The sequence below is a fragment of the Silene latifolia genome, chromosome 1 (assembly GCF_048544455.1).
Source record: "Silene latifolia isolate original U9 population chromosome 1, ASM4854445v1, whole genome shotgun sequence".
NCBI classification, from domain to species: domain Eukaryota; kingdom Viridiplantae; phylum Streptophyta; class Magnoliopsida; order Caryophyllales; family Caryophyllaceae; genus Silene; species Silene latifolia.
Window position 1 is genome coordinate 10,304,123 of NC_133526.1, and position 14,693 is coordinate 10,318,815.

The 14,693-nt window shown below is 42.8% G+C and overlaps 1 protein-coding gene across 1 annotated transcript; it reads left to right on the forward strand.

Annotated features, from left to right (window-relative positions):
- The first annotated feature begins 1,131 nt into the window (after positions 1-1,131).
- LOC141635852 (uncharacterized) lies at positions 1,132-13,142 on the forward strand. The gene is made up of 6 exons (XM_074446726.1): positions 1,132-1,968; positions 2,070-2,174; positions 2,286-2,522; positions 11,283-11,441; positions 11,553-12,500; positions 12,609-13,142. The coding sequence occupies exons 1-6, from the start codon at positions 1,132-1,134 to the stop codon at positions 13,140-13,142; spliced, it is 2,820 nt and encodes a 939-aa protein (XP_074302827.1).
- Positions 13,143-14,693: the final 1,551 nt, after the last annotated feature.

Sequence of the window (14,693 nt, forward strand, 5' to 3'; positions counted from 1 at the left end):
AGTGACCCTCTCACACAATTGCAAGTGGGAGGGCAAGTGGGACGAATATGGAGCCCCCACTTGCCCTCCCACTTGCATATTGTGAGAGAGTCACTATCCGTCACAAGCTTGTGACGGATAGTTGCCGTCACAAACAAGACGCTTTGTTTTTATATAAATAGACCGTCTTACCGCTGTAACCATCTCATCCTCTCTCACAGATAATTACTGTTTTTATCGTGTTTATCTAAATTGATTGCAAACATGGATGGGAATGGAAAGATTGCAAGTCATTCTGATAGCTTGATGGGTCTTGCGGATTGTTATCATGGTCCAAACTCTACTGTGGAGTTTGGGGATGCTGTTGCTGCTGCACGTAAAAGAAAATGCTGTTCTGAAGTGGAGGAAGGAATTGTGCATGTGGCTGCTATGGTTTCTATTTCAAAAGCAAAGACTTATTTACAACAATTGGCTAAAAGGAGGTGCGTGGGACAAGGTGGTAAAGATGGACATGGGGAGAGCTCTTCTGCTGGGTTTTTTATGCATGTGGATGATATGGAGATTGAGGAGTCTACTGATTCCTCGGCTGGTGACAAGGAGGAAGGCTTTGCGGAGGTTGGGCCATACCAACCTCCTAGTGAACCATGATTGGCCTTACTTGGAATTGTAGGGGTCTTAAGAACACGCTCGCCCCTACAATTCCCAAACTAAGAGCGTTGTTTAATAATAAGATATATGACTTTTGTTTTCTTATCGAGACTAAGTGTAGTAGTAGTAGTGTATTTCCGTTGTTCCGATCTTTTGGTTTTGGTAACTATGTAGGCGTGGATGCCGTGGGAACTTCGGGTGGTTTGTGGGTAGGGTGGCGAAAGGAGGCTAAGATAAGCCATGTTTTCTCTTGTAAAAATTTCATTATTCTACTAGTGGAAAAGTACTTGGATCGGTTGTGGTATCTCGTTTTGTTTTATGGTGACCCTTGTACTCAAAGGAGGAATTCGGTTTTGGAAGAGTTGGAGAATTACGTCAACTCTTTAGCGCATCCTTACATAATTATGGGTGATTTTAACCAAGTAGAATTTGGAAGCGATAAGTTGAGTAAAAACACAAGGCCTATTGAGGGTGCACACGATTTCAACTTGTGGAGAGTGCGTAATGAACTGGTTGATATCCCGTATAAGGGCCCGAGATTCACATGGTGTAATAATCGTCGTGGTGATAAACGGGTGTATGAGAGAATTGATCGTGCTCTCGGTTCGAAACAATGGTTATTCTTGTTTCCAAATTCTGGTATTCGGCATTACCGCCAATTCAAATTTCGGACCATGCCCCGGCCCTATTGAATTGGACCTAAACCTCACGCGTAATACTTGTAAGAAACCTTATAAAATCGATGCTTGGGCATTGGAACATGAGGAGTGCATTAATGGTATTAAGAAGATTTGGATGTGTCGAATTGTGGGCTCTCCGGCATTTCAGCTCACAAGGAAATTGGCTCGGGTACGAACGCATGTGAAATGTTGGGCACTAGATAGAAGACAGGAATGGAAACAACAATGGGATACTTTTGATTTTGAGTTAGAGAAGGGTATGGAGTTGGCGATTGAGGAAGGCAATGAAACACATTACGAAAAAACAAATGAGAAGGTGAAAGAATTCTCTAAAGCAGCTGCGGTTTTTTGGAGACAACGAGCAAAATTAAAATGGATGGTTGACGGAGACACTTGCACTAAATATTTTTTCAATTGGGTCAAAGGTCGTGCAGGCAGGAATCTGATTCTCGGTATTAAAGCTGAGGATGGTACATGGATTCATGAGCCGGACCGAGTGAGTCAGATGTTCCAAGATACTTTTATTGAACTTTTTTCCGCTAGATCGAATGCCACTATTGAGGAGGACCTGAGGGGGATCCAGGACTGCCTTCAGGATATGACAAGGAAAGTCACGTATGATGATGAGGATGGGTTAAATCGGCCCTTCACTGCGAAGGAGGTACGGAAGGCGGTTTTTCAAATGGGAGCGCTCTTAAATCTCCGGGACCTGATGGTGTTCCGGCTGTGTTTTATCAGAAATGTTGGTACTTTATCAAGCAGGATGTTACTAAAGTTGTCCTATTTGTTCTTAATTCAGGGGTGGTTTTAACGGAACTCAATAGGACTTTTATTACCCTGGTTCCAAAGTCAGACAATCCGGAAAGGGTAAGTGACTATCGTCCTATTAGTTTATGCAACGTTTTTATGCGTATTGTGTCAAAATGTATCTCAAATCGCCTGACAAAAGTGATGAGATATTTAGTGGGGGACTTTCAGAATGCTTTTATCCCAGGGCGGCTAATCTCTGATAATATCTTACTGGCTAATGAAGCTATTCATAGGATTAATTCGCATAAAAAAGGAAAGAATGGTAGATTTGCCTTTAAGGCCGACATGAGCAAGGCGTATGATAGGGTGAAGTGGGGGTTCCTCATGGCTGTATTGATTAAGGTGGGATTCCCGGATAAGTTAGTTACCTTGATAATGAATTGTGTAACTAGTGTGTCGTATCAGGTCCTCTTCAATGGAGCACCTTTGGAGATCTTCCGTCCTTGCTGTGGACTCAGGCAGGGTGACCCACTTTCGCCCTTCTTATTTATCTTATGCATGGAGGCTTTGTCATGCACTATGGTGCGAAGTAAGAATATGGGCATCGTGAAAGGTATTAGCCTTGGTCACGGAAGTGATGCGCTCTCGCATTTATTTTTCGCGGATGATGCGATCTTTTTCCTTCAGGACACGGATGGTTCGGCAAGTAACTTGCGGACTATTCTTGATCGTTTTTGTAGCGCATCGGGACAAGTTATTAATGAGGAAAAGTCGGGTGTTCTCTTTTGTAATACTTCGTATTTATGAGTCTTGGGGTACTCTATCGAGTAGGCCTTACTCTGTCGAGTAAGGGTGAGTTGCGCTTATAATTAGTTTCTGACCAGTTGGGTACTCGATCGAGTAACTAAGATACTCGATCGAGTAGGGGGGTACTCGATCGAGTACCTGGGCTACTCGATCGAGTAGCCGGTTTACGGGGGTTGTTTTCTCGGGTTTTGTTAATTATGCGATTAAGGTATATAATCTTTTCGTCATTCATTCAAATCACTTTTCCCAAAACCTAATCACTGTGAGAAGAGAAAAACAAACTACGTTCATCACCTTAATCGCATTGTTAACAAATCCTGGAGCTTGGAAGGTCGGATTTCACCTTTCTTTACATCGTTGTAATCCTTGCGTCGAGGGTAAGACCTTTATACCGTTTTTATTATATTTCGTCAAAGTTAGTTAAACCCTAATTTTAGGAATTGGGGATTTTGTTGTGTCATGTGCATAGTAGTAATTATGTGCTTGTATAATTAGGAGGAGGATTCGTAGAGGAAGCTTTTTGACTTCAGCTGTGAGATCGTCTGACTATTGTGCTTTCCAGGTAGGGTTTCCCTACTCAGTATTATTTACATGATGTGTGGTGTTATGCTGTAATTAGTGTAATTGGTTGATTCAGACGATTGTGATTGTGATTGTTTGTCCGTGGTTCTCGAGATGCGTTCTCGGCTGAGTGGAGTCACTTGCGGGAGTGGCTTCACGTCCTAGTTTCGCCCTTCGTGGAACCCGCCACGGAAGGGGATGTGCACATTAATGGGACAGGGTTATCGCTCGGTATGATGAGCGGGGATTTGGTGGGTACGGCTGCGGTCCCCCACTGGCAGGGCTGGTCCAGTGGACAGTCGGAGACGGAGATGAAGTGGAGTGCTTGATTGTGTATGATTGGTTGAGTTGTGTTGGTTGCTATATTGTTGATTATATCACTTGTGTATATAGTACTGACCCCGGTTAATGTTTTTAAAACCCGCGGTGATCCATTCGGGGATGGTGAGCAGATATTGAGCAGGTATGACATGAGTACTGGGATAGCTGGGATTGCCACGATCAGATGATAGAAGTCTTCCGTTGTAGCTTAGTAGTTTTCATAGACATTTCAGTTAGATCAGTAGACAACCTTTTTTGAGAACATGTATTAGTATTTGGTTTGGTTTTTGGATTGTAACCTTTCACTAAAGCATTGCTATTTAAATGTTGTTTCTTCATTGTTTATTTGATTATCATTGCCTCGGGTAACCGAGATGGTAACGTCCTTATACCTGGGTGGTCTTGGTAAGGCACTTGGAGTATGGGGGTGTTACAAAATGGTATCAGAGCGACGATCCTGAAACCTGTAACCAATGAACCCAATGAATATAGGGAGTCAACTAAAATGAACCCGGGGTAAAGGTTGTAGGAGCTAATGCAAAGGCTTGGGAGACGTCCTAAAGTCGCGAACTCGCCCTACAATTTTGAACCGGTCACATGGGGGGAAATATCTGTTAAGTCGTATGTGTTGTTTGTTAGCTTGTGTGTGAATGTGATGAAGTGTGCCGAAAATGTGGGATGTTTGAAGTAGAAGTTGAGAATATGAATAAAAGATTGATGAGATATATAAATATAGAACCGTGTTGGAATGAGAAGTATGTTGAGTGATTACTATGTGGCATTAATAACATGAGATAATTGTTTGTTAATCGCATGAACAGTTGAGTGGCATAGTATGCTTAATTATGAAATGATATCGTGTTTATAAGTTGTTTTACATATTAGAATATGTTATAGCATGCGGGTAGCATATTCGAGTTAGTATGACTCGATCGAGTGGGACTGACTTGATCGGGTGGGTATTTGACGTTTTTACGACCAGAATCGAGTTTTAGGGTACTCGATCGAGTAACAAGGGGTACTCGATCGAGTAGGGGGCTCGGTCGAGTATGTTAGAGGTCAGAAGGTCTGTTTGTGTTCTGGAGTCGAGGCACTCGATCGAGTATGTGGGGCACTCGATCGAGTAGCCTCTTACTCGATCGAGTAGGTTAGGGCACTCGATCGAGTGTCACCTGGGCAGCCTGTTTTCGTGTTTTGAGGTTTAGTACATGTGTTTATGTCTACCCTTTCTTATATATAGCTTCAAGATGCCGCCTAAGAGAAACGCTTACTATGCGAGAGCTGAGACCATGAATATGGATGATATTGTTAAGATGTTGGAGCACCAAGATGCTCTTACTGAGGCCCTAAAGAAAGTGAATAAGGATAAGGAGGTTGATCACTCTAAGATCAGCCTTTACATAGCTAGGTTCAACCCAAAGGAGTACAAGGGGACCGGGGAACCAAACCTTCTTGACAACTGGCATCGTGAGATGGAGAATATACTAGACCTGGTTCACTGTCCTGACGAGATGAGAGTAGAGCAAGCTGCGTTCTACCTGAGGGAAGCAGCTGGTGAGTGGTGGGATAAGGTGAAGGTGAGTGCTAGAGAGTTGTATGCTAACCAGGGCTTACCTGCTATACCTTGGGATGAGTTTCGTAGGGCTATGAGGAAAGAGTTTGTACCGGAACATGTGAGGAGTAAGCTGAGAGAGGAGTTTGACGGGTTTAAGATGACATCTGACATGTCTGTGGCTGAGTACTACAAACAGTTTAATGAGAAGTCTAGGTATGCAGAGGACATGGGTTTGAGTTATGAGAACCTGGCGCTGAGGTTTGAGAGGGGGTTGACCACTAAGATCATGGATAAGCTACCGGTAGGAGTCCTTACTGATGTTAAGGAAGCTTATGAGAGAGATGGGAGGACTGAGAGGTTAGTGGAGATGGCTCAGGAGAGGTCAGGTGTTGAGAAAAGAAAGGCTGAGAGTGAGGGTGGTGGTCAATCTAGTCATAAGAAAGGCAACCACAATCAAGCTAAGGGGTTTTCTTCTGGGTCAGGATTCAGTGTTGGGGCTTCCTATGGGCGTGGTCGTATGAGTAGTAGTGGTAGTTGGGGGATGACTTGCTATGGCTGTGGCGGCGTAGGCCGCAAGAGACATGAGTGCACGAGTATGCCTGGAGCTTTTCAGGGGTCAGCTCGGGGGAGCTATTCTCAGGGACCTGCACAGAGTTATGCGAGCAACAGACCAAGTGGGTCATGGTCTAACCGGAGAAGTCAGAGCTATCAGGGTGGAGGTAACCGGAATGGCGGTAATTCTTATCAGAAACCAGCTACGAACAACAACAACAACCAGGGGTCCGGTGCTAAGCCGACCACATCAGGCCAAGATCTTGTCCGGGAGGTGGACGGAAGACCGATGGAAAGCTGTTCATGATGGACAAGAAAGCAGCTGAGGAGGATGCGCATGTTATCACTAGTACCTTTCTTGTTAACGGTATTCATACCTTTGTTTTGTTTGATTCGGGGGCTTCCCAGTCGTTTGTATCGTCGAGTCATGTTAAAAGGTTGGGTTTGAGAGTGTATGAGTCTGTGAGTGAGAAAGTTTTTATACCTTCGGGAGAGTCTGTATCTTGTGGGAGGTTGTTTAGGGATGTGTCTATGATAGTTGGGCAAGTTGATTTACCTGTAGACTTGCTCGAGTTTCCTTTTAACGGTTTTGAGATGATAGTCGGGATGGATTGGCTGGGAAAGTATAAGGCTAAGATAGATTGTCATCAAAAGAAAGTGTCTTTGAGAGGGCATAAGGGTGTTAGTGTGTCTTATCGTGGGTTTTTAGTCAAACCCAAGGTTAAGTTGATTGCAGCTGTCACTTTGAAGTCTTATATGAGGAAGGGATGTCCTTTGATCTTGTGCCATGTGAGAGATGACCGGATAGAGAGTCCGACAGTTGGTGAGATACCAGTGGTGGGGGAGTTTGCCGATGTTTTTCCTGATGAGATTCCGGGGTTGCCACCGAAGAGGGAGATAGATTTCACAGTTGAGTTGAAACCGGGGACGGGGCCAATCTCTAAAGCACCGTACCGGATGGGTCCTAAAGAGATGGAGGAGCTCAGAAAACAGTTAGATGATCTGATAGAGAAGGGATACATTAGACTTAGTGTATCGCCGTGGGGAGCACCAGTTCTTTTTGTGAAGAAGAAAGATGGGAGTTTGAGGTTATGCATAGATTACAGAGAGATGAACCGAGTGACGGTGAAGAACAAGTATCCTTTGCCAAGGATAGATGACATGTTTGATCAGTTGATCGGTGCATCAGTCTTTTATAAGATTGATTTGAGATCGGGGTACCATCAGGTGAAGATTAGAGAGGTGGACATACCAAAGACAGCTTTCACGTCGAGGTATGGTCATTATGAGTATGTAGTGATGCCGTTTGGGTTATCTAATGCACCGGCAGTGTTTATGAATTTGATGAACAAAATCTTGAGATAGTTTCTGGACAAGTTCGTGGTGGTGTTTATAGATGACATCTTAGTCTACTCTAAGACTAAGGAGGAGCATGAGGAGCATCTTAGGATCGTGTTGCAGACTTTGAGGGAGCATGAGTTGTATACTAAGCTGTCCAAGTGTGAGTTCTGGTTAGACAAAGTTGCTTTTCTGGGGCATGTGATCTCTAAGGAGGGAGTAGCTGTGGATCCGGCAAAGATTGAGGCAGTGACAAAGTGGGAAGCACCAAAGAATGTTGCTGCGATTAGGAGTTTCTTGGGTTTAGCTGGATACTACAGACGGTTCGTGAAAGATTTCTCCAAGATAGCTAGACCTATGACAGCTTTGATGAGGAAAGAGAACAGGTTTCGTTGGGATGAGAGTTGTGAGAAGGCGTTCCAAACATTAAAGGAGCGTTTGACCACAGCTCCTATCTTAGCATTGCCTGAAGGGATTGAGAACTTTGAGGTTTATACAGATGCCTCAAAGAATGGGTTGGGATGTGTGTTGATGCAGAACGGTAAAGTGATTGCCTATGCTTCTAGACAATTGAAGCCGTATGAGGAGAACTACCCTACACATGATCTAGAGTTGGGTGCAGTGGTGTTTGGTCTCAAGATTTGGAGACATTACCTTTATGGGGCGACCTTTAAGGTATTTTCAGATCACAAGAGTCTCAAGTACATCTTCACTCAAAAGGAGTTGAATATGAGACATAGGAGGTGGATGGAGTTGATTGGCGATTATGACATGGATATTATCTACCATGAAGGGAAAGCCAATGTTGTTGCAGATGCTTTGAGTAGGAAGAGTGTACATTCTTTGTGTACAACTCTATCTTTGATGCGGTTGAGAGATGAGGTGGGGAAGTTCGGGATACATATGATTCAGAGAGGAGATGCCGTGGCAGATTTGACAGTGCAGCCTGATCTTTATGATGATATTCGAGGTAAACAGGCTTTAGATCCTAAGATAGTTGAGTGGAGAGCTGGAGTAGAGAAAGGGACAGTGTCCCGATTTTCTATTCATACAGATGGTAGTTTGAGGTTCGATGGTAGGTGGTGTGTCCCTAATGATGTGGAGCTGAAAAAGACAATCATGACAGAGGCACATTGTACACCGTATTCAGTACATCCAGGTGGTGACAAACTATACAAGGATTTGAAGAACACGTTTTAGTGGCCTAGGATGAAGAAAGAAACAGCTGAGTTTGTGGCCCGTTGTTTGACATGCCAGAGAGTTAAAGGGGAACAACGACGACCACAAGGTAAGATTCAGTCTTTAGAGGTACCTGAGTGGAAGTGGGATTCCATTTCTATGGATTTTATCGTGGGTTTACCAAAGAGTCAACAGGGTAATAACATGATATGGGTGATAGTGGATCGACTGACCAAGTCAGCTCACTTTGTTCCAATGAAATATACATGGACTAAAGCACAATTGGCTATGGCTTATCGAAAGAATGTGCTAAAGTTTTATGGAGTCCCTAAGGACATAGTGTCTGACAGAGATGCGAGGTTTATATCACGGTTTTGGAAGGAGTTGCAGGAATCTTTGGGAACAACTTTGAAGATGAGTACAAACATCCTGCGACAGCAGTCGGGCCGACCGAGAGAACAATCAAAACTCTTGAGGATATGTTACGAGCTTGTGTGATGGGCTTTGGTGGTAGCTGGGAACAGAGATTGGATTTGATAGAGTTTTCTTACAACAACAGCTATCACACTAGTATTGGCATGGCACCGTTTGAGGCTTTGTACGGGAGGAGGTGCAGGAGTCCGATTTGTTGGGACGATCTTGTCTTGAGGCAAAGGTTCTAGGACCGATATGGTACATGAGATGGTTGAACAGATTAAGATGATCGGGAACGGATGAGAGCAAACTCGGATAGGCAAAAGAGTTATGCAGATCTACATCGTCGGGATATAGAGTTACAGGTTGGGGATAAGGTTCTTCTGAAAGTGTCTCCTATGCGTGGGGTTATGAGATTTGGGAAGAAAGGCAAGTTGAGTCAGAAGTTCATCGGTCCTTATGAGATCTTAGAGCGAGTTGGGGAGGTTGCTTATCGTCTGGCTTTACCTGCTGCATTAGAGAGAATGCATAATGTGTTTCATGTATCGCAGCTGCGGAAGTATGTGAGTGACCCGTCACATGTGTTAGAGGCAGAGAGCATAGAGCTAGATGAGTCTTTATCATATCTTGAGGCACCTAAGCAGATCCTTGACCGGAAGGGTAGGAAGACTAGGAATGGTGAGACAGTTTTGCTTAAGATCCTTTGGTCTAATCACGAGACAGAGGAAGCTACATGGGAGGCAGAGGATAACATGAGAGAACGCTACCCTTTCTTTTTTTATCAGGTATGTTTGGTTACGAGGACGTAACCTTGTTTCTTTTAGGGGGGTAGGAGATGATCGCAAAGAGTTTTTATGAGTTTTTATACTTTTTTTTATGTTGTGTCGGTATAGTTGTTGTCGTTGAGTCGGGTTGAGTTTGACTTAGTAACAAGTTTTTATGTTGAGTTGGTTTTGATTGTTGAGTCGGGAGTGTTGTAGTGTGAGTCTTTGTTTGGTGTTGGTTTGAACTTCGGGGACGAAGTTCTTTTTAAGGAGGGAAGACTGTAATACTCCGTATTTATGAGTCTTGGGGTACTCTATCGAGTAGGCCTTACTCTGCCGAGTAAGGGTGAGTTGCGCTTATAATTAGTTTCTGACCTGTTGGGTACTCGATCGAGTAACTAAGATACTCGATCGAGTAGGGGGTACTCGATCGAGTACAGGCTACTCGATCGAGTAAAATTTAGGTTTACGGGGTTATTTTCTCGGGTTTTGTTAATTATGCGATTAAGGTATATAATCTTTTCGTCATTCATTCTAATCACTTTTCCCAAAACCTAATCACTGTGAGAAGAGAAAAGCAAACTACGTTCATCACCTTAATCGCATTGTTAACAAATCCTGGAGCTTGGAAGGTCGGATTTCACCTTTCTTTACATCGTTGTAATCCTTGCGTCGAGGGTAAGACCTTTATACCGTTTTTATTATATTTCGTCAAAGTTACTTAAACCCTAATTTTGGGAATTGGGGATTTTGTTGTGTCATGTGCATAGTAGTAATTATGTGCTTGTATAATTAGGAGGAGGATTCGTAGAGGAAGCTTTTTGACTTCAGCTGTGAGATCGTCTGACTATTGTGCTTTCCAGGTAGGGCTTCCCTACTCAGTATTATTTACATGATGTGTGGTGTTGTGCTGTAATTAGTGTAATTGGTTGATTCAGACGATTGTGATTGTGATTGTGATTGTTTGTCTGTGGTTCTCGAGATGCGTTCTCGGCTGAGTGGAGTCACTTGCGGGAGTGGCTTCACGCCCTAGTTTCGCCCTTCGTGGAACCCGCCACGGAAGGGGATGTGCACATTAATGGGACAGGGTTATCGCTCGGTATGATGAGCGGGGATTTGGTGGGTACGGCTGCGGTCCCCCACTGGCAGGGCTGGTCCAGTGGACAGTCGGAGACGGAGATGGAGTGGAGTGCTTGATTGTGTATGATTGGTTGAGTTGTGTTGGTTGCTATATTGTTGATTATATCACTTGTGTATATAGTACTGACCCCGGTTAATGTTTTTAAAACCTGCGGTGATCCATTCGGGGATGGTGAGCAGATATTGAGCACGTATGACATGAGTACTGGAATAGCTGGGATTGCCACGATCTGATGATAGAAGTCTTCCGCTGTAGCTTAGTAGTTTTCATAGACATTTCAGTTAGATCAGTAGACAGCCTTTTTTGAGAACATGTATTAGTATTTGGTTTGGTTTTTGGATTGTAACCTTTCACTAAAGCATTGCTATTTAAATGTTGTTTCTTCATTGTTTATTTGATTATCATTGACTCGGGTAACCGAGATGGTAACGTCCTTATACCTGGGTTGTCCTGGTAAGGCACTTGGAGTATGGGGGTGTTACATCTTTAGCCCAAGTACGGGGTTGGCAAATGCCCGAATAAGCCTTAGAAGGCTTCGGATCAAAGGTAACAATGGTTTAGGTAAGTACCTTGGTCTACCCACGGATATGCAGGGGTCCAAGAGGGAATTGTTTAAGGGCCTTATTGATCTTGTTATGAAACGTATCTCATCATGGAATGGAATTTTTCTTTCACCTGCTGGAAGGCTGACCCTAATTTCTTCTGTTCTATCAAACCTCTCCGATTACTTCCTATCGGTCTTTAAAATTCCGGTAAGTGTGTCTAGGAAGATTAATGCTCTCCTGGCACAATTTTGGTGAGCGGGATGTAAAGAAGGGAAATCTTTACACTGGTGTAGCAAAAATTTCTTAAGTCTCCCAAAGACGGATGGCGGGCTTGGCATCCGTAATATTGAATGTCTGAATCAAGCTATGCTCGTGAAACATGCTTGGAGAATTGTGACTGGAAATGATTCTTTGCTTTGTCGTGTTTTCCGAAGGAAATTGCTCAATATGGCTGATGGCACTCTAAAGAGGGGAGCCGGGAATGGTAATAACTTATCCTGGGGAACTAGGACTATTCTGTATGGATTGGATTTTGTTGATCTACATATTGCCTGGAAACCAGGTATTGGTTCTACTATGAACGTTTGGACAAAGAAATGGGTTGATGGCGAGTATCCGGAACCCCGGACTGAGCTGATTTCTTTAGACTATGTTGATTTACGTAATATTGCGATCAAAGATCTCCAAAGTCGGGGTAGTAATGGAGAGGACCAGTGCTGGAATGAAGAGATGATTAGACAACTCTTCTCTGAAGAGTGTGTGAATAAAATTTTGGCTATGCCCATTTGTAGCTCAAGGACTAATGATGAAGTTGTATGGACACACACAAGTAAGAGTGAGTATAGTGTCAAAAGTGGGTATGGTATCTTACATAGAGATTATATGGAGCGAAGAGGAAGTCTTAAAGACAAGACCCGGTTGGATAAGAAGGGTCTTACTTTTTGTAAGACGAGATTGTGGCGATTACCGGGTCCGACAGTCTGGAAAATTCTTGTGTGGCGAATCCTTACGGACACTCTCTCGGTCGGTGTAAACTTTGCCAAAAGGAATATGGATCTCGGTCATGGCTGCAAGCTGTGTAATCATGCTGGAGATGTCGTTGAAACGATGGAACACCTGTTTCGTGATTGTGAGGTGGCTAGTAGAATCTGGACGTGTTCTGATCTTGGAATACGTACGCTGGGAAGCGCTTCTATTCGACTAGCAAATTGGGTCGTTAATTGGATTTGCTATATCGATAAATTGAGCGATGCGGGTCCTCGTTTGGTGCGGTTCCTTGCTACATTGTGGTGCTTGTGGTGTACCAGAAATAGGATTTTGTTTAAGGGGGGGCCTTTCTACCCCATTATGTTCTTTAACTCATGGAATTTACAGGTGCGGACGGCTGACCAAGCTATGGATTGGGTGACTAAGGCAAAGGATGATTCTGGTATAAACGAGAATGACGTGGGTGAAAATGGCATTGCGTGGATCCGAGATAGTAACCCAATCCATGTTGTGGGGACGCCATCCTCTTGTGAACACATTAGAATTATGGTTGATGCGAGCTGGAAATCTGTTCTTCAGGCAGGTATTGGATGGGTCGCGTTTACGGATACCGGGAGTAGATTCTTTGAGGCTAGTAAGGTTATTGTGGCAGAGTCTGCTACTCAGGCTAAGGCTTTGAGTGTCAAAGAGGTTCTTTTGTGGGCAAAGAGCTCCGGATACTGGCATTTGGAAGTTTCTTCAGATTGTCTTCCGATTATTGGTCATCTTGCAGGGATTGAACAAGCTCACCACTTGGCTTCCGGAACCTTTGATGATATTCGCTCTCTTTGCTCTTTTTTCCATTGTTTATCATTTAGTTTTATTCCTAGATGTTTTAATTTGCTTGCTCATGGCCTTGATTATAAGGCTATGATTATATAGGGTATCTTTCTTTACAACTGTCAAAAAAAAAAAAAAAAAATTACTTTAACATTGTTTCTACAATTAGAATTTAGAAACTCTTCAATTTCAATATATTCGCTCATCGCTACGGAGTATTACGGATTCAAATACTACCACTTAATAATAATACTCCGTAAGAGCTAACTTCAATATATTCGCGCGCCGCTAAAACGGATTCAAACATTGGTGAACCCGATTCTGCTTAAGTGGCCAGCTCTGGTGGACGGGTTACACTAGCAATGGAGTGGTTCTATTAGTGGTTACGGTCACTGCTTGTTGTTGATGCGAATTTGTGCTAGACGCGGGTTATGGGCTGCAAATAGTTCAGCGTGCATCGTGGTGGCAGCTATGAGCCTATGGTGGTGCTCGGATTCGGGTAGGCAGCTGGTGGTTATTTGATTATTTGGTGCCGTGACGGTGCTCAATTATGAGTAAATTTGAACTATTTTTTAGCAGAAGCAAGGTGGTGGCGCCAAAGGTGAAGAAACCCAATTTGATTGAGATAGTGTTGATGATGCCTTAAGACAAATTAATCTCATTGTTATTTAATTGTGTGCCTCTTAAGTTTAACCATGTAGCATGAAGCTCCAATTGTCAATTCAAGGTTATCAAGAATGTCATCATGAAGATCAAAGATGAAGATTGTCATTAGTGCTAATGTCATGTGTTGTAAGGTGATCTTTTAACACGAAATTACGTTTAGGTGCGAAAACAACAGTTGAGTCAACAGTTAATTAAGGCTCGTCTTTGAAAGAAATATTTCGAAAATATTTGAATCTTTGTTAAAGTGGTTTCAACTTTCACAAATGTTTTCTGGAAATACTTTGAACTCTTTTAAAGAATATAGAGCTTTCAATGACTTGCTAAGGAGTTTGCTTGCACAATAAGACACTTACTATAAATGGGTTGTTTGCTTTTACATTTATGCAAATGTTTATGGTTCCCATAAACATAACCATTTATGCTTGTTTCTTGTTGAAAAACCCAACCTATTTTTGTGTGTGTGCACAATCTGATTTCTTGTAATCTTAGGCACCGATTTCTTGAGGAAGAATACTCGGTTGCTTGGTGAAGAATTCGGTTGGCTTGCGGTTGTTGCTTTAATATAATATATGATTTTAATCACTTGTGCTTATGAGTGTAAGATATTTTAATGTAAAGTATACTACTTGAACATTATAAATAGCTTGCTTAATTCATTTTTACAAGTGTGCAACAAACGAGTTTTAAACTGAAAAAGACTTAAGCTTTCAATCGAGTAAATTAACTTTGCAAAACCGTTTATCATTTCAAAATCTTTGAATCTTTTGCAAGTTTGTTTATTTATCTTTTGAGTCTTTTACTTGAGTTTGTTGTTGCACCTAGTCGTTTTAGTCGTGTTCAAGGATCCCGTGTTTTGTACTTAAACTTTATCTCCTCCGTTCAATTGAGTGAACAACATTGAGATAAGTGGTCTTGTAACAAACGGGTAGAACCAAAAAGTCTTAGGATAGAGTTATCCTTAAGCATGAAGTCTTCAAAGCGGAGTAG